Here is a 24,759-nt window from a genome sequence, read left to right as displayed (position 1 = left end):
GACTTTTTTTGTATTTGCTAGTTTCGGGGAACAGACGCAGTCGATATAGTGTAATATCTAGGTGAAAGAGTATGTGCTGAGAATTAACTGACCTCTGTGAAGTGAGGCGGCTAGAAGATGGTCGGAATGGCCAGTGTCTGCTTCATGACCTGGGCCCCAGTTGGTCAAGTAAAAACTCTAGAGAGAAGAGCGGCACCAACCCCAAGGAATGAAGAATCAAGGAATCAAGGCATTGATGTTTGCCCACAAAACCACCACTTTACCTAAATTCATTACTTCAGACTTACGTGCCTCTAGAAGCTTGCGTTCTCTGCAAGTGAACGTTGCTTTATTGTTCATCCCAAAGAGGCACAAAATCACTTTCACAGACTTTTACATTAACTGTTCCCTCCTGGTGGAATGACCTGCCCAACTCAATCCCAGCAGCTGAGTCCTTAGCCATCTTCAAGAATCGGCTAAAAATACATCTCTTCCATCTTTATTTGACCCTCTAACTCTAGCAATCTCTATTCTAATTCTATTCTTTAAAAAAAAAAAAAAAAAGACCCCTTATCGATTATATAGATTCACTTCATAAGGCCCTCGTTAATCCCCCGGAGCCACGTGGAGCACTTTTTATGATGGATTTATGCACTTTATTGGACTTCAAAACCTCGATCTCCGTTCTCTGCCATTATAAAGCTTGCAAAAGCCAGGACATTTTATAATATAACTCCGACTGTAAAGTCATACTCAAGTAGGATGGCTTTTTGGGTGAACTATCCCTTTAAGAATACAGAATATAGAAAATACCCACTAGCTTCTGAACTTAAAACGCTCAAATACCAAAAACATATTTGGTCAAAATGATTTAGCCTCTTTATCAGATCCCATTCATCCAGTGTCCATGTGGTATCCAAAACCAGTTAACACTGCATTTTGTCGTAACCACAAGGCAGAATTCAGGAAATGAAATGGTAAAAAACTGCAGGGTTTATTGAATAGCCTGTTTCAATACTTAGTCTTACTTTCAGTAAATGTTCAGCACAGATTCAACAAAATGTTATTATACCCAAACAGAAGCAATGGAAAATTACTATGTTTTGAGTAAACCACAATATAAACTTATAATGCTGGAAATGAAAAAAAAAAAAACGCATTATGTGGGAACCCTTAAAATATTCCAAAAAATCTACATTAAACAATTATTTTAAATACGAGTTTATTGTAAAAAACGTACAGTAGCTACATCATTAGAAAATAAACCCAGAAAATACCCTGATTGACACTCCAGCAAAAACAGAAGAAAATGTACAATCACCAGTCACAGTACAGAGCACAAATAAAACGCTTAAAGACCCCCTGTGGCAAAAATCTAGTTTTTAACCATTCACATCTGTGTGATGCTTTTAATATGCTTAAAAGACAAACCATGTGCAAATTTATCTCCACTGCTAAACATTTTCTCCTTAAAACTGAGGTGTACCAAAGATTTCAAAACGCTTTTTCCTATGTCACAAACATGTAACCAACGCCGTCATAGATATATCTGTTGATTTCTTGAACGCGATAGCCAATCAGAGGTGTTTAAGATGGTCAGAATGATGGAATTAGTGACTGGACATTAAGAAAAACTTTAAAGTTGATCTTCAGTGGCAGCGTCCAATGATTTTGTCTTCTTAATAATTCTCAAGCGTTGTTGGAAGTGTCTGGTCAGTCATGGTTTGTTTTTTCAGCATTGAACAGTGTTCAACCTCCTCACAGCCAATCAGATGTGAAGATCTTCATTTACGGGCGGAGTCATAATTGGCCGCAAACCAATCACACGTCTCCTTGACGGCTGAAAAAAAAAGCAAAGTTTCAATAAAAATTCTTGTTTTGGGTCACTACAATTGAAAACAATTACTACTATTAAAAACATGGCATAAATGCTGAATCTTTTGTGTTTACCTTTTTTGAACGGCGTGAACTTGAAGTCTGGCAGGTATTTGCGTAGTTTAGCATTACTGGCAGTTTTCTTGATCTGACCGTCTGATTTACTAGTGTCATACTGAGAGAGCTTAGTTAAGGTTCGTCTGTACGTCTGCGTGAACGAATGCTTTGAGGGTTAGTTCATTCTGTCATGGACTACTTTTATGGTGCTTTTTGAAGCTCAACAGCTTAAGAACAATCTGGAAATTCGAAAAAAAAAATTGTGAATTTCTCAAGAAAGAAATTCTACTTTCTTGCACAGGAGAAAGACTCTTATCAACCGTAAAAATAACTGCAGACACTGTTTGTGTGAGAAAGGATACAATCACTTCCCCTTTGAACCCGAACGCTTCAACCACAGCATCCACAGCGTCCTTTACAGTCAACTCATCTTCCTCCCCGACTAGACAGAAAGAAACAAAGAAAAAGAGAAATTTGATCAACCGATGAGCTCGGAGTCTCCACAAGCTCTGATGAAACAGACCCAACACGTGTGATATCAAACACAGCTCGAGTACCTGACAGAATGATGGGCTCCACCTCGTTGTACTCCCTCAGAACCCACAGAAACAGACGAGCCAGATCCAGAGAATAGATGAACTGCCGCAGAGCGCGACCTGAACCCCAGACCTGCAGAGGTTTACCTTCCTCTACGACACAAACACGCATTATTTACCATGTGAACAGAACTTAAATGAGGCTTTAGATCCCCCAGAAAGTTAAACGTGTCTCACTCTTCGCCAGGTACGTCTTGTGGATCAATCCCGGCATCACGTGACCGTCCTCAATGTTGTAGTTGTCATGGGGTCCAAACATGTTGGTGGGGATGACGGATGTGTATTTCAAACCGTACTGCTGAAATAACGCCCTAATAGACAAACACACACAAGACAAGGTAAACAAATAAAATATTTATATTTCTAGTGTTTACTTTAAACGTTTAAATTATTTCTATTGTAAATTTTTACGGTTTAATTATTAGCTTTTTAGCAACTCATAAACCCACTGCAGTTCTTACATTAAGCCCAGGAAACCCTTGTGTGATCATTTTTAATGTATTTTATGATGTAGATAACAAAAAACGCAATATGTTTTCTCTCTTTGCTTTTTTATATCAATATGGTATGTTAAAGGGATAGTTCACCCAAAAATGAAAATTCTGTCATTAATTACTCACCCTCATGTCTTTCCAAACCCATAAGACCTTTGTTCATCTTCAGAACACAAATTAAGATATTTTTGATTGAATCTGAGAGCTCTCTGACCCTCCATAGACAGCAAGGATATTACCACGATCAAGGGTCAGAAACGTAGCATGCATGCTGATTCCACATGGACTATTTTACCGATGTCCTTGCTTTGTTTCTGACCCTTGATCGTGGTAATATCCTTGCTGTCTATGGAGGGTCAGAGAGCTCTCAGATTCAATCAAAAATATCTTAATTTGTGTTCTGAAGATGAACAAAGGTCTTATGGGTTTGGAAAGACATGAGGGTGAGTAATTAATGACAGAATTTTCATTTTTGGGTGAACTATCCCTTTAAATTTTAAATCAAACTTGTTTTAAATGTACAAAAGTAATCTTTAAAAGTAGTCAGACTACATTACCTAAAACAAGTAACTGGATAATGTTACAATTTTCATCACATAACCAGTAACAGACAACAATTTGTAAGTAATCTACCCAGCTCTGGTAACAAATCACAAAGGTTATTGTGAATGTTTAATGAATGTTTTATTTACGCATCAACTGCATACAATGCTCTGTGCATTATCTATTTAGCTTGCAAGTAATACACCTGAAGTAGTTAATATGTAAAAATCATTTAAACAATAATAATTTTCCAAATCCCGTTTGTGTATCAAATATGTTCAGTCTGCTTTGGCGGCATTTAGTGATTTAAATACTGCAGCAGGTGATGTATATGTATGCAAGTGCCCAAAACTTGCAATTTGTTCACATATCTTTGTTTTGTCTTGCCAAAGGTGATTTAAATATTCATTGTTTGAAACAGATGGAAAACGACAGGCCTGTACTGCAGTTCTATGGGTGTGTTGCCCTCCAGGGAAGTTATTATGAACGTGAAACTATGAATTGTTAAACAAACAAACAAACAATAAACTTAACGCCACTTGTCTTATTAAATATTTACACGCTTTGTATAATCACAGAAACTGTATGGCCTGTGTTCAGTTTGGGGGACTGAATACTAAAAACGCCATTATTTTGGCTTATTTCAATCATTAAACAGTGCGACAAAACATTGTAAAACACTTTAAAGTGCCTTGATATATTTAAAACAGTAATAATAAAATATCAAATTCAGTAATCTCTATATTAATGTTGCATAGTTTACATAGATAAGCAGATGAGGCCGGAATATGAACGCAATCCGCTTAATGGTTCAGTGTTTTCCTTCTAATGGTTTACCACTTAACGTGAAAATTTGCACGTTATATTCTGGCTTCATCTGCTTGCCTGTACAAAATATACATCATCAATAAGGTGTTTACTGAATTTCACCTTTTAATATCTGTGTTTTACTACACTACTACTTAATGCAAACCGCGTAAAAATAACTGTCGGTCAGAGGAGCAAAGCTTCGTTTTGCCCTCCAGGTGGGGGTTCTTATAAGTGTGTGACGTCGCGTGAAAACTATCAATAGGTAAACAGGACATCCAGGATCCGATCACATGATGTTGCAATGTTTTCCAACACAATTTGAAAGCATTGGGAAGTTCAACCAATAGAAACTGTATTTCAGGTATGGTGGGTAGGGACGATGAGTAAAGACCAATCAGTGACTGTTTAACAGCGTTAGCACGTTTGGATTGATCTCTCAGATTGACAGCTCTTGCATTTACCATTTGCCATACAACTGGAAGAAGTTCATTATATTTAGTAGACTGAATAGAGTAAATTACATTGTATCACACAAACCTTGGCAAATTGACTGCCAGTCACCGAGCAGGTAACCATTAACAAAGCTTATTGGCCATTTAAAACATTATCGTCCGACATAATGGCAGTTAGGCTTTCCAAGTAGTGTAAATCAATATTTACATAGTATGATAGTAAATATATCTCTCTTACACTTGTCCCGCACTGTTAGCAAATCTATCACACATACTGAGCCGCAACAGAGCAGTAACCAGATGGTCACCCTAGTAACTGATGTGCAAGATCAAGACTATTTAAACAGGTCGTGTGAATGTATAATGTGAAACCTAGAAACCTGAATACCCAGTATCATGGTCTGGCACCAACAGCCCATGTCAAACTACACCCATGCAGACAAAAGCATGACAGTATTTTCTTTTGAAATGTAATCCGGACATGTTTTCATGAGAATCACCCCCCAAAAAAACAACTTATAACCAGTGAACTTTGACACTAAGAGAGCAGAACTGACCTGTTGTGGATGTCAATCATGCGTTTGGCGTAGGCATAACCATTATTAGACTCGTGAGGGGCACCATTGTGCATCTGACACACAGAAAGAGAAAAATACAAGGGTATTTTACACAATTCATACAAACAGGCTCATGAACCCAAATTACACATCCACTTACTTCAATTTCTCATATCATGCATTTTGAAGGGGTCATGTGACGTTGCTAAAAAGAACATTATTTTGTGTATTTGGTGTAATGCAATGTGTTTATGTGGTTTAAGGTTCAAACACCACATTATTTTCCACATACTGTACATTATTGTTGCTCCTCTATGCCCCGCCTTTCTGAAACGCGCCGATTTTTACCAAGCTCATCGTTCTGAGAAGAGAGGCGTGCTCTGATTGGCCAGCTATCCGGTGCATTGTGATTGGCCGAATACTTCAAGCGTGAGTTGGAAATGTTACGCCCCTTACTGTAATGTGATGCAGTGTCCCGGCGCAACGACACAAAAACAATAAAACCCATTATAAACGAAGCATTTATTGCATCCAGTGGGGACATAATTACTGATTATAATGACTTATACTATCTTTTTACATGTCGCGTTGCATCGCGCTGCGTAAACATTACCATGTCTGCATTTGTGATTGGAGAAACGACAAACAACAAGCACTACTCTACACAGCTCAAAACTCGCGTTTGAATAGTCAGTGGCAAAACATACTTACAGGCTGTGAGTCAGAAGCGCCAGACTGTTCTTGCAAAGTTGGAATTGCCCCACTTTATAGAAACAGCCTTTGAGGAAAGCTGGCAGCTACTCTCTCTCAGGTTCAGGAAATAGTCCTCCGTAAAATGCGCTGCACACACTCTAATATTTGGTTTGAACTGTTCTGGAACAGTGTTGTAAATACAACTTAACCACTGATTTCTAGTTGTGTCCTCTTTTGGACGCCCAAACAAAGTAGTTTCTCTTTCACAACGAAACACAGCGTCTCCAGGACATGGCACCAGCGGCAGCAACAACACTACAGCGAGAATAAAAATCAAATTGCGTATACATTTGGGCGGTGTTTTGCAAATCTCCCCACACCGTGACGTAGACATGTGGAGGCGTGTTTGAATGAGCCGGTTTAGGCGGGCGTGGTCGAGTCTTAAAGGGCTGGTTTACTGCGATTTCACTTTTTTCATTTTAAATAGTGTGTAATGTTGCTGTTGGTGCATGAACAGTATCTGCAAAGTTGCTGCGCTGAAAGTTCAACGTAAGCGGAGATATCGTCTTTTAAAAATCAGGACGTTTAATGCCTACAAAAACGACTCATATGGGACTACAACAAGATAATTCCCGGCTTGCATACGTAAAACCATAAATTTGCATCAACCCCTCCCTCCGAAACATGCAAAAGAGGGGGCAAGGCCATGTTCTGCGGCTTTGTCGAAGAGGAAGAGTTATAGTGGAGAGTTGTAGCCATGCCATCGAAACGGTGTTATTTTCACCCAGCTGTCAGGTCTTCTGTGTTCGGGCTTCCTACGGACGCTGTAGTTCTTCAACAATGGTTAAAATTTATGTTTGATTATGTTCCTGACAATTACAATCGTAATTTAGCTCTCTGTGCTGCGCATTTTACGGAAGACAGCTTCCAGAATCTACACGAGTTCAATGCCGGATTCACACAGAAACTATTACTAAAACATGGAGCGGTTCCAACTTTAAAACCAGAGGCAGCAGTTGTTGGGCCACAACCTGTAAAAAGATTTCATCATTTTAAATGTATTTGCATGTATAATTTCAGACGTAATGTTTTAGTTTTATCAAGGACGTAAACAAATGCCAACGCTGGCTTTAGTAGCCAGTTAGTTAAATGCTATTTCGTGTGTCTTTGACAAACGCGTACAAACATTTTGGACCCGAATTTGTAATTATTTACTAATTTTGTAAATGTATTTTCCATGTATACTTTATGACGTAATTTTTCGATTTGATCAAGAACGTAAACACAAGCCAACGCTGCTTGGTTATAGTAGCCAGTTAGTTCGATGCTATTTTGTGTGTATAAGACAAACGTCTACAAACTTCAAAAAATGATATGTAATCACAACAGCAAACTTCATTCAGAAACGTTTTGTAAGAGCCGTGCTTGCGGAAGTTCTTCTTGATTCTCTTCATTACTGCTTTCTGGGTCTGATTCTGGCTCAATACGGCAATATTGACACCATTATTTACATTTGACCGCAGCACATGCAGCTGTCGCCCGTGAAGGTAATGGGCGTGAAGTTTCCGGACAATGTGCAGTACGCAGTTTAGCCAATCACAACACACCGGCCCAACTAACCAATCAGAGCCCATCGCCTGTTTCTGAGGGAGTGGTTTCAGAGAATCAGGAAGTCAACCGGTCGTTCAAATGACAGAGGAGAAAGCGGCTTACAATAAAGGTGAAATATATGAAAAATAAGGCGTTTTTTAACAAACGAAACACGAAGACATGTTATATTGCACCCCATAAACGTAATCAAGCAAAGAAAAAAAGCAGTAAACCACCCCTTTAACTTTTAGAAAGAATATCTCTTTGGTTTTGAGACTTTAGTCTTTGCAGCTTCAGGGATATTATCTATGCACAAACAGCTTGTAACACTCCAAAGAGAAAGGAGAACTTTGCATCATATGACCCCTTTAAATCGCTATTAGGTCCAATGTTTTAAATGACAATTCTTCACTCTCTCTGCTGTTTAGGGATGTATCTATCTGACTTCCTCATAACCTCACCGTGATGGGGCGGGACAGGACAAGTTTGTGAACAGCAAACAAGACTTTTTGACATGTTAATGTGGGCGGTCATGTATCCTAATGTTCTTAAATGCATCTCAAAATTTCTGACAATTTTACAGCTTAGTTTCAATTAAATTAAAGAAATTTGAGATAAATGAATGGATTTCAAAAGATCAAGGAACACGACATGGTGTGTGCACTTTAAGGGAACTGTAAAAACACATACTGTCTCGAACATCTGCCATTTAGTGTGTGTGCTTTACCATGGTCTCATCTATAGGGTAGGTGGTTTTATCTGGAAAAACACATGTAGACAGACAGGAAACAACCTTCACCACCCCGAACTCCTGAGACATGTTCAGCACGTTATCATTGATGTGCACATTATTCCTCTGAAAATGACAAACAAATACAGCTTGTAGAGTTTAATCATTCAACAGTGATATTTCCAACCTTATACTTATGTTAATAATTACCCAGAAGTCCAGGTTCTGTCTCATGTTTCTATAGAGTCCTCCCACCATGGCGGCCAAATGAATGACGTGTGTTGGACGATGTCTCTCGAAGGCTGCTCTCGTCTCTTCAGCGCTCCTAAAGCAAGCATGTGAAAATATATTTATCATGCATGTGACAAATGAAAACACTCAAGTCGGCGTTCTTCTTTGTCTAAATTCCAGCTCTGCCCCTTCTGGACATTCATTAACCAACTTCATGAGAGAAAGTGTTTGAATACTACTAGCCATTTATGATGAGTGAAAAAAATCTTGTGAAGCACTGCAAATAATCAAATTAAAATGATGGATGAATATAAAACTATTTATATAAAGACGCTGGTTGTGTATATAGAAATAACATTTTACATTCACTGCAAAAATATTTCAAATTGAGAGCATAGGGTGACTGACTCCACCCACTGCCATTCTCAGTGCTTCATGGCAGTGGGTGGAGCTCTTTTGGCATGATTTGCTTCTTGCGATTCTCCGATTGGTGGAAAGTTCTTATTGAATGCTTAGATTATATATAAAGTACATGTTATGCAATATGTGTTATGGTATATTTTAATGATTGGATTGTGTGTGTGACGTCTGATGAGTGTTTCTTACACAAGATTGGTCTCTTTGGATGACAGGAATATCCATGTTTCTCCTGCTTTCTCTCCGCCCTCCTGTTTCACCACCCGCTCTATCGCTCGCCCCACCAGCCCACTGCCGCCCGTCACCAACACACGCATCGGCCCAACTGACCCGTCCATCTGCCAGACAGAGAGAGATGGGGTTTGATGAACACTTAAGAGGTTAAAATACATGTGAAAACAGGAACTACTGTAATAAATCAAGTATTTTTCTAAACAGGGCCTCCTTTCTGACACAATGCATGTGATCGATGGTGCCAACCTCTTCAAATTTCAATACCAAAGCAAAAACTAACAGTCTGATATGTAAAAACTGTACAAGCAATTATTTAAACTAGTAAAATCAATAAGAGTAAGAACAAATAAGCAAATTACAAGAAATGGTGGCAAGTACACACAATAGAACAAATATACAAATGAAATAGTTGCTTTTCAAGTAGGTATATTAGCATGTTTGTATTCAGTACTATACATAAATTAATAGAGACAGCAGCAGGTGTATTTTAGGCTGCTGTCACTTTAAGACCCAATCATGGATCCAGTATTCAGATACATATATGATTAACTAAGCAGCTTATTAAAGCGAGAAGCTGCTGTGTACAGTGATTTTACAGCAGCTAATGGGTTAAAGAACAAAACGTAGCTGTTCTAAAAATAACTGTTAACCACGGTTTCATGTGGATTATTGCTTTTATAAAACAGTTACTACACAGACAGGTAAATAAACAGAGCAACAAAAATTTAAAATTTACCGATAGCAAGAAATTAAGTTTTCAATTTAAATTTCACAAGGTCCATTATCGATAAAAAGGTGCACTGTCATGATGAACATGAGTGAAAAATGCATGAACTCCCGAAGGCACAGATCCCTAGTGTTGATATTCCTGTTTTTCAAAAACAACACTTCAAAAAAAAAAAAAAAATTGATTTAATATACGTTCATGTTTTTTTAAACAAAAAAGGTCAGAGAGAGGTTCTCATTTTCTTTGGTCAAGTCTTGAAGGACTGCATGTAACTCCTAAGACTTGAGACTCGTCAGACCAGTTTCACAGACAGGGCGTAGACTAAAGAAACCTTAGAAGAAAAAACATTGCTGGTGTGCATCTTGAGACAAACGAAGAAACTGATATATTTAAGATCAGCCAGTGCAAGTTTCTTTCAGTTGAAACAGCTCAGACATACATTATAGTCTGGAACTAAGCCTCGTCTGTGAATCCGGGGGTTCAAGTGTGAATGGACTCTTATTCACATGACATAGCTCAATCTTATCCGTTACCTCTCAAAAAGTAGCCTTTTGTTTCAGTTGTTTACAGGTGAAATATCCACTTTGTCCAGCGCTGCTGCTTCTCTGTTCTTGAGTATCTCGATACCGTCTGTTTTACTGACCGAGAAACCGCTTCAGGTGAATTATCCAGAGAGTGGGGGAACGAATGCGAATGGACTCAGACTGGTTTGCAAACCCGTTTGGCCAGTTTAGTGAAAAGAAAGGACCGACTTAAATGATTAATTCATAATTCATGGCATGGTTGGTTAAGTCGTCACAAATATGGGGAAAAAGTGATACCAGGGAAAACTTTTATTAAGTTGGAACCTGACAGAAATTATTAAGCAGAATGATTGCTTAGCAACACAGAAAGCATGGTACAGTAATACTGATTTAAGGAGGGCACAGGTGTATGTTTTCACACCAGCACTGAACAACCCGAAATATCCGTTTTACTATGCTCTTTTCATGATCATCAAGCAAGTCACGCTCCTTCATGATGTTTTTCCATCTCTCTTACATGTTAATAACATAGTCATTACCAGGATGCAACAACGCGCTCTAGCGCCCCCTGGGGCCACGTGCAACTCACTCTGAAACCCCCGGTGAATTTCCGTTCAAAACAAAACCATGCCAATGCCATATTTGTTTTGGCAACGTACCATGGTGATCTTGTAGTTCCACAGTACTTAGATTAGATTTTCATTATAGTACCATAGCACTATTTTTCTAAAGGTTCATATGATCTCAGTAAAAGCAGCTTCTTTCTCTTCCTCTCTACTGCTCACATTGAAAACAGACAGGTAAAGCAAGTTTAACAGCTGACACGCCCTGTAAGTCAACACCAGAACACATCACTGATGAGGTATCAACTTATGCATTTATGCAAAACACAAACAAACAACAACAACGAAACAATAGATATATATATATACGCATGCGGGATTTATGCATAACATTTCTTATAATTATTTATTTGCATATCAATGAACGCACAAGTCGCGCAGACTATAAAGGGATAATACTTAACCCAAAAATTAAAATTAAGAAATTCGATGGCCCTGGTGTTGTTATAATGCCTAATGCCCTATTTTTTTGCACCTCAAAAGGCTTTTTTTTTTTTTTTTTTAAACCGCAAAATTATCACAATGCGACACGTGCCGTCTGGAGGCACACTATAGGGTTTGGAGAAAAAGAAACCGAAATTTAGTGTATAATCTAAAGAAAATCCTGACTTTGACCGTTTGTCTCGATGCGTAATCGAGACCCTAATAGCGCCAAAGTCCAGTCGTACTCGCCCAGGTAAAGATTAATGAACTCACGACATGAAATACAACGCCTAGAAATCCAGTACAAAGAATGAACTTGTTATAAACACTTAATGCACGAGATAAAAGATTTTATGCAAACAAAGGCAACTGGTAGGGTCTAAACGGAACAAACTGTCACAATATATGAATACTGGTGTTTTAGATCAGTTAATATTCGAAGAAACCAGTAAGTTACCTGCTCTCCGGTGTGTGGTCTCTGTTGCTCGCGCTGCGAGGTCTGTGGAAATAGGAAAATCTTTTCCTTCAGGATTACAATGCTCTCAGCTGACTGGCTTATGGATACACACACCTACATTTCAGGTATCCTTGCATAAATTTACCTGGCGGGTAAAGGACGAAACATCCGGGTAATATTTCACCTCGAAATTAGGGGGAAAAAAAGTACTAAAAAAAGCACATATTTGAATTAAAATTAAGTTCAATACAACAAATACTACTATTGTGCAACGTAGTTTATTTTTCATTTTTGCTCTCTGGAAAGAGAATACACATTTTGCATTTCCCCCTGTAGGTTTAGGATATTTGCCCTCCTTATGAAGCAGAATAAGATGAACGAACAGTCTTGACCATATAACACCAAACATCCCAAAACTCTTTCATTTAGAATACAAGCGTATTATTAAACTACACAGTACATATCGTTAGAAAATAAACCAAGAACAAACCCTGACTGACAGATCAGTAAAACAGAGAAAATGTTCAGCACCAGACACAGTACAGAGTTCAAATAAAACCATGCATGTGATCATTCATCTAGGTCATCCATAATATTGTGTGATTATTCTATCATAATGTTTTATAAACGCAACTCTCTCTAATTCTGTTGTCATTTTCAAAGCGTAGCCAACTACCAATATATAAAATGAAGGTATTTTATTAAAACGCGCCTCTATGCTAACAAAGTCTTAGGGGAGAACCGAATGAATAACCGGTACTTTGAGTCTTGCCAATTTTATTTTCATGTAAACGCAACAGAATTTAAATGACATGCAATGTATCACATTCGCCTGAATCACGTGATCCACTACGAAAAGCGAAAGCTTCGTTAATTTCACTTCTCTCTCGACTGCAGCCGTCTCTAAGTGGGCGGATCGAAAGTTCTGAAGCTTTACAAAGCTCTGAATCAAATGAACCAATGACTCCCTAAAATGATTCGCTGAGTCCAAGCGCTCGAAACGCGTCAGGCTGGCGGCATCTGCTGGTCAAACGCTGTAAATGCAAACGAAAACGCAGGCCAAACGTGCATTTCACACCTTTTTACAAACTATCTGCAAATGTTTTCATTAAAGTGTGCAAATAATTAAATACCGTTAAATGTGAAAGTTCTGTAAAATCTGTTTTATTGATTTGTGTGTTATTAGGCAACGCTCGGTCAATTAGAAACAATTTAAAGGCAGGGTAGGTGATTTGGTTCAAAAACAACACATTGTTGTCTTCTCACCGGCGAATGAAACATGAAATAATCTGACAGCAACGCCGTCGCTGGTCAGCCTCTTGAAGGCGTGGCTTTGGAGAGTGATTATGCAGGAAGGGTGGGATATTATGCCAAAGTCTCTTTAAGACAAGTCGTGTCACTCGGCGGCCATCTTTGAAACGTCTCTCGGGCACGCAAGTGCAGCTCCTATCTCTTTGAATGGGGAAACATCAAATTCTCTTACTATTAAATTTCATATTTGAAATCACCAAAGAAATCTGACAACTGTATCATAAATGTTGTTTCTTTGCTCAAATAGCGTTATAAAAAGCTTATTTTTCAGGCTAGATCAGGCAGTGCGCATGCGCAGTCCTAAACGCACGTCTCAAAACGCTGACTGTTTCTATAGCAACCGGGACTTCTAACCGCAGCTGCAGTGACGCGCTGACTTTACCGATTAGTGATTGGCTCTTTCATTCAGAAGGCGGGGCTTCCTGCGATTGAGCGTTGCATTTTTCCCCTTTAAAAATTATAGGAGTGACATGTCTTGGGTATCCTAGTCTTTGATTATGCTTTTAAAGCTAGCCATCACCTACCCTACCAGTATCATTCTCCTTTATTGCATTATACACGCACAAGTATTAAAATTGATTAAATTAATTAAAAATGAACAAAACTGACCCAAAGTCAACTATTAGAAACTCCTTCATTGGTTCACCAGCTCACCATCTAGCAGCGAATTTTGTAATGTTTCGAAACCAAGGCTTGAAACAGTATGACGTAACGAAGCCTCGTTTGCTGAAACCACGTGACTTGGCCTCAAGAAGCAGTGTTTTGCTGACAACAGATTTCTATACAGTCGCTACAAACATGTATCACGTCGGATATATTTAAACCGCAGCTTTTGCGATTTGATAACTGCACTACCTTCTCACAACCATGCATTAACCATAAAACAATCATAAAATAAAATTTTACACATTTTCAAATACTAAACCTTGGTTGAGATACTAAGGTTGTCCCGCACATAGCCGCTAGATGGCGCCGCTAGCTCGTGCAGTGCTGTCTGAAGCAGTTTATGCATTGATAAATGCATTTGAATACCCAGCATTGTGCAGTTTTAGTAACTGCATCCCTGGAAAATGAACATATTTAAAAAAAAAAAAAAAAATTTAAGCATGAAACGAGGGGTTAGATGGCAGTGTTCCACAGTTTGTCTTTGTAAAAATGATTAAGTGTGGTTTGATCAGTCATTGTTTGGTTTCCAGCATTGAACAGTGTTCAAACTCTCCACAGCCAATGAGATGTGAAGATCTTCATTTACGGGCGGAGTCATAATTGGCCACAAACCAATCACACGTCTCCTTGATGGCTGGAAAAAAAGAAAAGCTTCTATAAAAGATTCTTTTTTTTTTTTTTTTTACTACTATTGGAAAAACATTTAGTAATTGCATGTGTGAGAATGATCACCAGCTCTGAACGGCGTGAACTTGAAGTCTGGCAGGTATTTGCGTAGTTTGACATTACTGGCAGTTTTCTTGATCTGACCGTCTGATTTACTTGTGTCATACTGAGAGAGCTTAGTTAAGGTTCATTTGTTTAGAGAGTTTGTTCACCCCAAAATGAAAATGCTGTCATTCAAGGTCTCCTGTTATGATGCTTATTGTGTTTTTTTTGTTTGTTTATGTGCGAAAGGATACGATCACATCACCTTCAAAGCCCAACGCTTCAACCACAGAGTCCGCAGCAAACTTTATGGACAATTCATCCTCCTCCCCGACTACAGAGAAACAAACAAAGACAAAGAGAAACAAATAAGGCATCTCGGATTCTCAGGAGCACACATTTAAGTAACTGCACATTTAAAGACACATTTTATTCAATATATGCATATGTATTGAAATTGGTTTATATCAATATATACAAAAATTCTATTGATATAACAATAATGTGTTTAAAGAAATTCAATAAACATTACTGTGCCAATACTAGTAAAATCTATATACTTGTGTGTTAAATTTATTAAATCATGTTTTAGTCTTTGCTTACACAAGTTTAAATGCTAGATACGGTTTATTGTCTAATAGTATCCAGATTAAAAGATTGTATGCATAATGCAGGAATTTTAATTATTAACGACTGGAATACACTGGGACTTTTATTTTAAAATGCATATGCTTATGACATCCAGCTATTCATTTAAAAAGATGAAGGAACTAAAACAAGCACTCTTAACGTCATCTACAAAATATTACAATATAAACAGCATAAATTAAACAGTCATTATTCATCAACAGTAAATCATAAGCAATCGCTTGTCATAATACCAAAATACCATTTAAATATGAATCCTGCGTGTCTCGTTATGAATGAATGCACAGACGGGCAGTTTCGTTTACTACACACATACTGAGTGCATGTTCTGTTCATCAATGTGCACTGGCTACCAATAGCTGCTCGCATTAAATTCAAGGCATTAATGTTTGCCTACAGAACCACCTCTGGCTCTGCACCCCTTTACTTAAATTCATTACTTCAGACTTATGTGCCTCTAGAAGCTTGCGTTCTCTGCAAGTGAACGACGCATTATTGTTCATCCCAAACAGGCACAAAATCACTTTCACGGACTTTTACATTAACTGTTCCCTCCTGGTGGAATGACCTGCCCAACTCAATCCCAGCAGCTGAGTCCTTAACCATCTTCAAGAATCGGCTAAAAATACATCTCTTCCATCTTTATTTGACCCTCTAACTCTAGCACTCTCTATTCTAATTTTATTTTATCTATCTGTCTCCTTTTTATTAAAAAAAAAAAAAAAAAAAAATACACATTTGACCCTCCATCAATTGCATATTTATTCTGTAACTGCTAGCTATTCTTGTAAAACTAGCTTTCTTTTTTCTATTCTATCTACTTGTTTTCAATAAAAAAAGAAAAAAAAACTTTTTATGTGCACTGCGTTCGGCTAACCAAGACTTGTAATAGCACTTGCATGTTGTTGCTCTTTTGTTGGTTTTGATTGCTTCTAATGTCCTCATTTGTAAGTCGCTTTGGATAAAAGCATCTGCTAAATGACTAAATGTAAATGTAGTGAAGCACGCAGTGTTTTCAGCGTCTGCCGTCTCCCCAAATGAGGACATAAATACATAAACAACAGTCAGTGTCTGCTCTATTACAAATAATTTATATATATATATATATATATATATATATATATATATATATATATATATATATTTTTTTTTTTTTTTTTTTAAATACCCAAAACATATAGAAATATAGACTAGAAAGATATTTAAACTTGCTCTGCCCTTACGTCCAAGACATTGACTCACTTCAAAATTCTTTTGAAGATTTTTTCCGCTAGAAAATGTCTAGTCATAAGTCATTCAAGTTGTCTGCAAGGTGTGACAAATGAAAGAAGACTTTAACTCAGTATTTATACCTTAAAACCAGGATACTTCTATCTCATCCAATCATAATGCATATTCAACATATGTGTCCATTTAAGGTATCCAACTATGTCTCCTGGATGCATTTTCTAACTATTTAATGCAACTCATTTTCTTAAAAATGAACACATTTGAAATTAACTCATTTTCTTTTTTTCTCACTACACACACACACACAAGTTTCCTTTTGCATATCCTTTTAGCACATCAAAATAACTCATTCAGACCATCTAAACAACACTCTTTTGTAAAGTAAAGCAAACAATACCGATAATAATAAAATTTCTCTCAGAGTTTTCATCTCACAATTATTATTTCTTATGAAATAAAATATAAAGGTAGTTTCATCAAAATTTCATCTTTTTCATCGCAATTGCGACTTTACAGTATTTCTCAGTTCTTTTAAGACTTTTGAGAAATTTATACCTAGCAATTCTTAGGGGGCATTTTCTTGTCAGAATAGTGAAATAAAAGTTTTTTTTTCATTCCTTGGCAGAAACAAGCTTTCATATTAACATTAGGCCATAATGATTCATGTTTTCTGTACCCAAATTTAAGACCTTTAAAAATTATATTTAAGAGTTTGCCATGTCATTTAAGATATTTAAGACTTTTTATGACCTTAAATCATATTTAAGGACCTGTGGGAAAAAGGTATCAAACACAGCTCGAGTACCTGACAGAATGATGGGCTCCACCTCGTTGTACTCCCTCAGAACCCACAGAAACAGACGAGCCAGATCCAGAGAATAGATGAACTGCCGCAGAGCGCGACCTGAACCCCAGACCTGCAGAGGTTTACCTTCCTCTACGACACAAACACGCATTATTTACCATGTGAACAGAACTTAAATGAGGCTTTAGATCCCCCAGAAAGTTAAACGTGTCTCACTCTTCGCCAGGTACGTCTTGTGGATCAATCCTGGCAGGACGTGACCGTCCTCAATGTTGTAGTTGTCATGGGGTCCAAACACATTTGTGGGGATGACGGCTGTGTATCGCCGACCGTACTGCTGAAAATACGCCCTGATAGACAAACACACACACAGAGACTGGTTTTTAAACTTATGAAAGATCTAAACAAACATTTCCCCCAGAATCGAATAAATATATTATTGTCATGACAATCATCAATCATCAAATCATCAAAAATTCTCATTATGTGTAATTCTCATATTCTCGTAGTGTTTGTTGTGCCGCATGTGGTTTATGATGATTTAAATATAACAATCATTTCAGTATTTTGTTCTGCATCACAGCCATGAGAATTTATAGGCCTCATGAAATTTAAAATAAAAATGTCCTTGATATTTACACATACGGGAGTTTCCTCTGCAATATCATCATACTGCAAGTTTTATAACATACTAACTTACTACAACTAACTCTCAATTTTAAAATATGAATCGTTTCCTCTTTGCAACCTTTAACCTTGAGAAACATAAAAATATGAAACTGCATTTTATGAGCATCGTTCCCTTTGAAAAAAGCTTATGACCAATGAACTTTGACATGGACACTGACCTGTTCTGGACGTCAATCATGCGTTTGGCGTAAGCATAACCGAAATTAGACTCATGAGGCGGACCGTTGTGGATCTGAAACAGAGTGAGAGAAAAACACGACTCATCGTCTCTTTCAAATCATAAAACAACTGAAATTGATGATCTTGTTAAAATAAACTCGATCTACTGGTTTCTAATATTTATGCAATTACTAATGTTTTTGAAAGTTACGGTATCTTTTCACAAGAGAATGAATTGTACATGATCAAGGAAAATTTGCACTTTAAAAAATGCTACACATAAACCATCCCAATATCTGCTTATTAAAGTGTGTGTGTGTGTGTGTTTACCATGGTCTCATCTATAGGGTAGGTGGTTTTATCTGGAAAGATACATGTGGAAAGGCAAGAAACAACCTTCACCACACCGAACTCATGAGCAGCCTGCAGCACGTTGTCATTAATAAACACATTATTCCTCTGAAAACAACAAACAAATATGGTTAATATACAGTTTAATTATTCAACACTAATAATTATATATCTCCATTGTTTTTTAATGTTAATAATTACCCAGAAGTCCAGGTTCTGTCTCATGTTTCTGAAGAGTCCTCCCACCATGGCGGCCAAATGAATGACGTGTGTCGGACGATGTCTCTCGAAAGCTGCTCTCGTCTCTTCTGCGCTCCTAAAGCAGCACATGCAAATATATTTATCATGCATGTGACACAAATGGACTATAAGCAATAAGATAAAACATTTCTGTAATCCTAAGAAAAAGCTTGGACTTCGGACTGATGGCTATATTACACGACAGTATGGTGATATATTTCAGTGCGATTGTATAAAATGGCAAACTTTTCTATTTCGTCAATACAGCGATATGAAAATAAACACAGGTGCGCTCCTGACTATGATATGAAGAAACAGAGGAAAATAAACACGCAGGTCAGGAAGGTGAAATCACTTAATACAAATCTATCCATCTATATCTGTGCAGCGCAGGACTTATTAACATTTTAGCACGTTAAAGCGCGGGATGTGGTTGATTTAAAAAGCTAGCGCACGCGAACAGAAGCATTCTGTCAGTCAGCGCGAGGGAACCGAAAGAGGTTATTTTTGCAACTTACTTAACCAAAGAAAAGGATCAAATCACTGCTCTTGACTGAATAGCTTTAATAAGAATCAGTGTATATATATCTCATACAGAAAAGAGACTATGCAATTTATTATTTATGTAATATTTCCTGCTTGAATGCTACTGTTACGTAACCTGATTTTAATACATTTCTTGAACAAACTGATATAAAACAAGTTACAAAGATATTGTGGTGACACATGTGTCACATCGGGCTGTAAACCTTATAAAAGTAGGAGGAATTGTGATGTGACTTGTGTCACATTAAGAAAAATGGTAAAAATGGTAATGAGCTGCTCAATTAATTTAGCTGATTCAATTATTTTAGTGTTATATATATATTCAGCTGCTCATTTCATAGCATATTTAAAAAAATCTATCTATATAATCATTTTGATATATGTTGTGGAGAAGCAAATAAACAGAAAAAAACTGTTATTTAGCAAAAAAATAAAAAATAAAATAAAGTATTTATTTCAATTGAGAAATAAACGCTCAATGAAACATATGTAACATGATAAATTTTTCATAAACGCCCAATGTCATATATATGTAACATTACAGATATTTCACAAGGAGGGGTTGTATTTCAAAAACAACTGCAGAAACATGTTATAAGTGGTCCATTTGGTCTGTTTTATATGCCCCATAATTTTCCTATGAGGAGAAATTGGTCTGGGTTCTTATGGGTTAACCCTTAAATGCATATCTTGGGTCTTTAGTGACCCGGGATACTATCCCCCAGACTTCCATCTTCTTAGTAATAATATTATCAACAATGTCAAAAAAAAAAAAAAAAAAAATTGTAAAAGAATGTCCATTTTCTTCTTTTTTTTTTTTTTTGTAAAAAGTCTATAGGATCACCAGTCATCAAATCTTAGTGTCATTTAATGGTAGATCTAAAGATGTTTGCAATCAATATATTGATTTTGAAGATGATGAAAATGTCGTATCGACAGTATCAGAACGAAATATGCTTTACATTATTACTTTGTGATAATCAGGACAGTTTTATACTATTGGGGCAGTTTAGAGATATATATATATATATATATATATATATATATACGGAGATAAACAGGAAGTTGGTGTAACGTTACAGTTATCGTTCTTGGTGTCATCAGGTCATTATTGTTATTATTTACATAACATGCACTTATAAAATGTAAACTACATGCTTCATAATACGTGATAATAGGTTAACGATTGTGTTGTATGACGTCTGATTAGGAGCTCTTACATAAGATTGGCATCTTTGGATGACAGGAATATCCATTCTTCTCCTCCTCTCTCTCCGCCCTCCTCTTTCACCACCCGCTCTATCGCTCGCCCCACCAGTCCACTGCTGCCCGTCACCAACACACGCATCGGCCCGACCAACCCGTTCATCTGCCAGACAGAGAGAAAGAAAATGTCTGATGAGCATCGTGCATATGTAAATCCATCTACAGTGGTGGCCAAAATGATAACAGACTTTAAACCATTTTTAGCTGGTGGAAACACTAGTGTTCCAATACTTTTGGCCTCAACTGTATGCAACCACCCATCCATCCATGCATACACATACACACACACACACACACACACACACACATGTAAAAAAACATGGCATAATGGCACTAGAGCGGCTGTTCTTTGTTACTTTCCTCCCTTTTTAAAACAGTGTCATGGTATCGTCATCTGATAAGTCAGATTTCCCATTGATGTTCCATAGCAGCACAACAGTGTTTCTCTAGGGGTATATATGATTTCCGTTCCTCCCTACAGCACACAATGCACCTCATACAGCAGCATCTGTCCAAGGCATATCAAGTTAAACACTGACACACCCTTTATTTCAATATGACAACACATCAGTTTGAGGTGTCAACTTATGCAGTGGAGCATGACCACAAAACACAAAAGTAGTATACATAAAGATGCTGGATTTACATACATGCTTCAGAATCATTTCTCATTTTCATAATTGACCCCATAAAGCATGAAACAAATCATAGCACAGACTTAACACTCAATGAATGAACTTTATAAACTCTTTTAGAGCTCAAATTGTGATCAGCTGTCCTTGAAGTGCCTGAAAGGAGCAGATGATCAAATGCATTATTAATAACTAGCGTGTATGAACTCTGTTCACAGTTGATAAAATCAGATATTTACCTGCTCTCTGTCACTGTAGTTAAAAATCCGTTTCTTGTGAACTCGGTTCAATCGGTGGCCATATTTTCAACGGGCAGCTGTTTTGCTCATGCAAAATCAACCCCTGACTGCTTGAATGAGGAAATACCTAAATGCCAACACTGTTTGAGAAGCTCATTTAAATGGCATATTTCTAAACAGCAATACAATGCGACATACACTGTCCCGTATGTTGTTTCCTATGCTCAAATAGCGGTATAGGCGTAAATTTCCGGTTGGTCCGGTCAGTGCGCATGCGCACCTCTAATCGCGGGACACTGGTTGTTTCTATGGAAACCGGAGTTTATAAATGTAGTTACTGAGACGGGATGAATTAAGCGGTTCGTGATTGGATCTTACATGCGGAAGGCGGGACGTATTCTGATTTTATCCCACGTTGCAGTTAATCCCATTCACAGTAATGCGAGCGAACTGTCTTTGTGTACAGACTGTACAGCGATGTAAAGAGATCCCATTCTCCGCCCCGGCTCCACTATCTGAGACAGTGTAACGGTCAACGGCGATCACGTGTGCAACATAAACCAATCAGATTACAGTTTTGGCGTCATTGAAACTCTTTTCAAGTTTTACGACCGTCAGTCATCATAAAACTCATGTAGCCTATCATTTCTTTTCTTTATACCCTATTTTGTGTTTTTTATTGTTCAATACTGTAATTGATCACGCTTTAGTTACTGTTGTGCACTTTTTGTATTTGCACAAAGTATAACAGAAATATTTTAAACATGATTTTATTTAAATTAAATATATATATATATGAAGAGAACTCAAATTCAAAAATCATGTTTTTTATTGTTATGTTTTTATTGTGTTAGTTAGCTGTATTTTTTAAGTTATTATAATTGAATCAAAACAACCCAACTGTAGTTTGATTGATATTAATTGGAATGCAGAATAAAATTAAATAAAAAAAGATTTTTGAAATTTTTTAAAGATGGAGTTATGTTTTTTTTTGCAAATAAACTCTTACATATGAAAACGTATTACTTTCACTTTCATTTCATAATGTTAACTTTCATCTTAGTCTTCATGAATTTATTTTAAGCAAATTCTACAATAACTTTATAATCATTTTAATAATAAACAAATCTTAGAAAAACGCTCAATTAAAATCCCCAGCAAACATTTTTTTTTATATTGTACACATTTTGTTTTAATGATACTGAACATTTATATGCAATATATTCACACAAAAATGTTTCATTCTAGGGCCTTTTTTTTATTAAATGCATTTATATCATGACAATGTTCAACCCTCAAAAATCCAAAATAATATTTGCCCCATTTATGGTAATTTTTAGATGTCATAATAAAATAATTTTGAAAACATTGTCAAGTAATGGCGCCTCAATCCATTTTGCAGAAATTCACCGTGTCATTAAATGAAGTTCACAACGCAGGTTCGGGAGGAGCCTAATCATCCAGTCCTGCCAATCATCGCTTCGACCGTATATAAGCAGCAGTCATTGCTTCGTCCAAGTGACTATTCTTCCGGCATAGTGGTCCCGCCCTATTCCGTGAAACATGTCTCACCCTGACGAACTTCAGCTGTTCACCTCCGACGAGGAACTTTCCCATCCTTCGGCTTCTCCTTCCGCCACCCAGCCGAACCCAGCTTCCTCCAATTCCGGTTCTCGAACCGGCCACACCAGCAAGGAACAAGGTCATCCTACTCGGCGCCCTCCCACGAATTCGCCAAGACGCCGCCTCACACCGCGGTCATCCCTGCCTCTGGCCAGGCAGCCACGGACCCCAGACGTCTCAACTTCTCCTCGCACTCCAGCCCAGCCGACTCCACCAGGACCATCGTCAACTCCCGTCATAACAAAATGGACAGTTACCGGATTGCGGCACGCTCTTGCCTCCGCAAATATTCATTTTTCCCGTAGGCAAACCAAAGTTCAGTTGTACGCTCTTTACACAAAGTCACTATCTGGAGAGAATCCACCAACTGTACCTCCCACCCGCCCTCAAAAAGCTTCCAGTCGACCGTCTAAAAGAGCTAGGCTAGCCTCGTTCAACATGGAGGCCGAGGCAGCCTCGGGCCAGTATTTCCTTCCCAGCCACAGCACCTGCACTTGCGCCCGCCCCCCAACCCAATAGCGCAGGTCTCGCAGCCACGGTCTTAAGCCCTTTTCTTTCACAGGCCAGTTTAGCCCCTCAAACACGCTCCCAAGCTCCCATCTTTGCCCCCACCATAGTTCCTCCTGTCCTAGCCCACCTTTTACCCACCTCAGATTTGCTCAGCCTCGCCCATCCCTCACAAAATCCTGCTCCTGTCCTTCCTCCTCCAACTTCTTTTCCAACTATCTCCGGGGCACCCCCCAGCGTGAGGCTGCCTCCACAATCATGTACCGCTTCGGTCTCTTGCTTGCATCCCCCCTACATTTCCTCATCTACTTCTTTCTTTCTACGAGCACAGAACCCAGCGTGAGGCTGCCTCCGCAAACGGTGCCTGCCTCGTCTTTTCCCCCTGTCAGCCTTCTTCCCTCTAACATTACTCCGGCCCGTCCTCCTTCCTATACTCCGTACACGACTGTTCCAACAGCAGCTCCTGCTCACGCCATGGAGCCCCCATCTGTGTCCATTCCGCTCCGCACCCAAATCCTCTCAGGTATGGACGTGGACTTGGCATCTCTTATATCTCCCATTCCGCAAAAAGATTGCTATCGATCCCTGGACTGTGGCGCTTTTTCCGTGACCCTCTCTAACGCCAATCGCATTCTTTCACTCGCAGAATTCGTTCTAGCATTTGGAAAATATACAGACGTAATCTGTTCAGTTTTTCCAAACAGGCGTAAGGAGCTAAATGATTATCTCTCCATTATTGCAGATTTTTCTTTGTCATTCGGCGGCAGCCACTTTTATACATATCACAAGCTATTTTCAGCTAAATTTCCAGTGCCCCTGCTGGGGTGCCCTTGACTTTGATTTGCATAATCGTGTCTTCCTCGGCTACCGAAACATCTCCTGTTCCATTTGCAGATCTCTCGTCCATCAGTCTCACGCCTGCCCACTAATCACCCAATCGCTAGTTTGCGACGCTAACGTTGATGATTTGCACAACAGTCCCGCAGACTAGCCTTGAATGGACTCCATGCATGTCTACAGTTTTAACAAGTTTGTAAAATGATCCAAAGGTTGTGATCAATGCTTGTCGGCTCTGGTGACGTAGCAGCCAGCTAGCGACGGTGTATGATGACGTAACCGTAACCAA

The 24,759-nt window shown here is 38.2% G+C and overlaps 2 protein-coding genes and 1 long non-coding RNA gene across 5 annotated transcripts; 1 reads left to right on the top strand and 2 right to left on the bottom strand.

Annotated features, from left to right (window-relative positions):
• Positions 1-1,184: 1,184 nt before the first annotated feature.
• Positions 1,185-14,367, bottom strand: LOC131526746 (GDP-L-fucose synthase-like). 3 transcript variants are annotated; one of them, XM_058755208.1, is made up of 11 exons: positions 12,158-14,367; positions 12,013-12,054; positions 9,214-9,362; positions 8,587-8,701; positions 8,374-8,502; positions 5,364-5,437; positions 2,685-2,818; positions 2,469-2,600; positions 2,274-2,353; positions 1,930-2,029; positions 1,185-1,819 (listed from the first exon to the last, which is right to left on the bottom strand). In XM_058755208.1, the coding sequence occupies exons 1-11, from the start codon at positions 12,419-12,421 to the stop codon at positions 1,764-1,766; spliced, it is 1,275 nt and encodes a 424-aa protein (XP_058611191.1). In that variant the 5' UTR covers positions 12,422-14,367; the 3' UTR covers positions 1,185-1,763. The 3 variants fall into 3 exon arrangements, with proteins under 3 accessions (XP_058611191.1, XP_058611192.1, XP_058611193.1); XM_058755209.1 differs by lacking the exons at positions 12,013-12,054; positions 12,158-14,367 and adding an exon at positions 11,169-11,186; XM_058755210.1 differs by lacking the exons at positions 12,013-12,054; positions 12,158-14,367 and adding an exon at positions 10,519-10,777.
• LOC131526755 (uncharacterized) lies at positions 2,455-15,032 on the top strand. The gene is made up of 4 exons (XR_009267531.1): positions 2,455-2,588; positions 2,695-2,845; positions 9,240-9,404; positions 14,947-15,032. It is a non-coding gene; the product is annotated as an uncharacterized LOC131526755 (long non-coding RNA).
• On the bottom strand, positions 13,161-22,009 carry LOC131526749 (GDP-L-fucose synthase-like). Its single transcript, XM_058755215.1, has 10 exons — positions 21,504-22,009; positions 20,587-20,735; positions 18,782-18,896; positions 18,560-18,688; positions 18,229-18,302; positions 17,597-17,730; positions 17,381-17,512; positions 14,952-15,031; positions 14,722-14,821; positions 13,161-14,623 (listed from the first exon to the last, which is right to left on the bottom strand). Exons 2-10 carry the CDS (start codon positions 20,733-20,735, stop codon positions 14,568-14,570), a joined length of 969 nt encoding a protein of 322 aa, XP_058611198.1. The 5' UTR covers positions 21,504-22,009; the 3' UTR covers positions 13,161-14,567.
• Positions 22,010-24,759: the final 2,750 nt, after the last annotated feature.

This window comes from Onychostoma macrolepis, chromosome 20 (genome assembly GCF_012432095.1).
Source record: "Onychostoma macrolepis isolate SWU-2019 chromosome 20, ASM1243209v1, whole genome shotgun sequence".
Taxonomy (NCBI): Eukaryota; Metazoa; Chordata; class Actinopteri; order Cypriniformes; family Cyprinidae; genus Onychostoma; species Onychostoma macrolepis.
Note: the sequence above shows the minus strand (reverse complement) of the source record. Positions and strands in the feature narration are given on the sequence as shown.

Coding starts and splice junctions, on each gene's coding strand:
- LOC131526746 (XM_058755208.1), bottom strand. CDS start 12,421: ATGTTTGGTGTTATATGGTCAAGACTGTTCGTTCATCTTATTCTGCTT. Junction 8,503..8,586: donor GACAGAACCTGGACTTCTGG/GTAATTATTAAC, acceptor TGTCATTTTCAG/AGGAATAATGTGCACATCAA. Junction 5,438..8,373: donor ACCCTATAGATGAGACCATG/GTAAAGCACACA, acceptor TCTGTGTGTCAG/ATGCACAATGGTGCCCCTCA.
- LOC131526749 (XM_058755215.1), bottom strand. CDS start 20,735: ATGAACGGGTTGGTCGGGCCGATGCGTGTGTTGGTGACGGGCAGCAGT. Junction 18,689..18,781: donor GACAGAACCTGGACTTCTGG/GTAATTATTAAC, acceptor TGTTGTTTTCAG/AGGAATAATGTGTTTATTAA. Junction 17,731..18,228: donor ATGATTGACGTCCAGAACAG/GTCAGTGTCCAT, acceptor TTTGTCTATCAG/GGCGTATTTTCAGCAGTACG.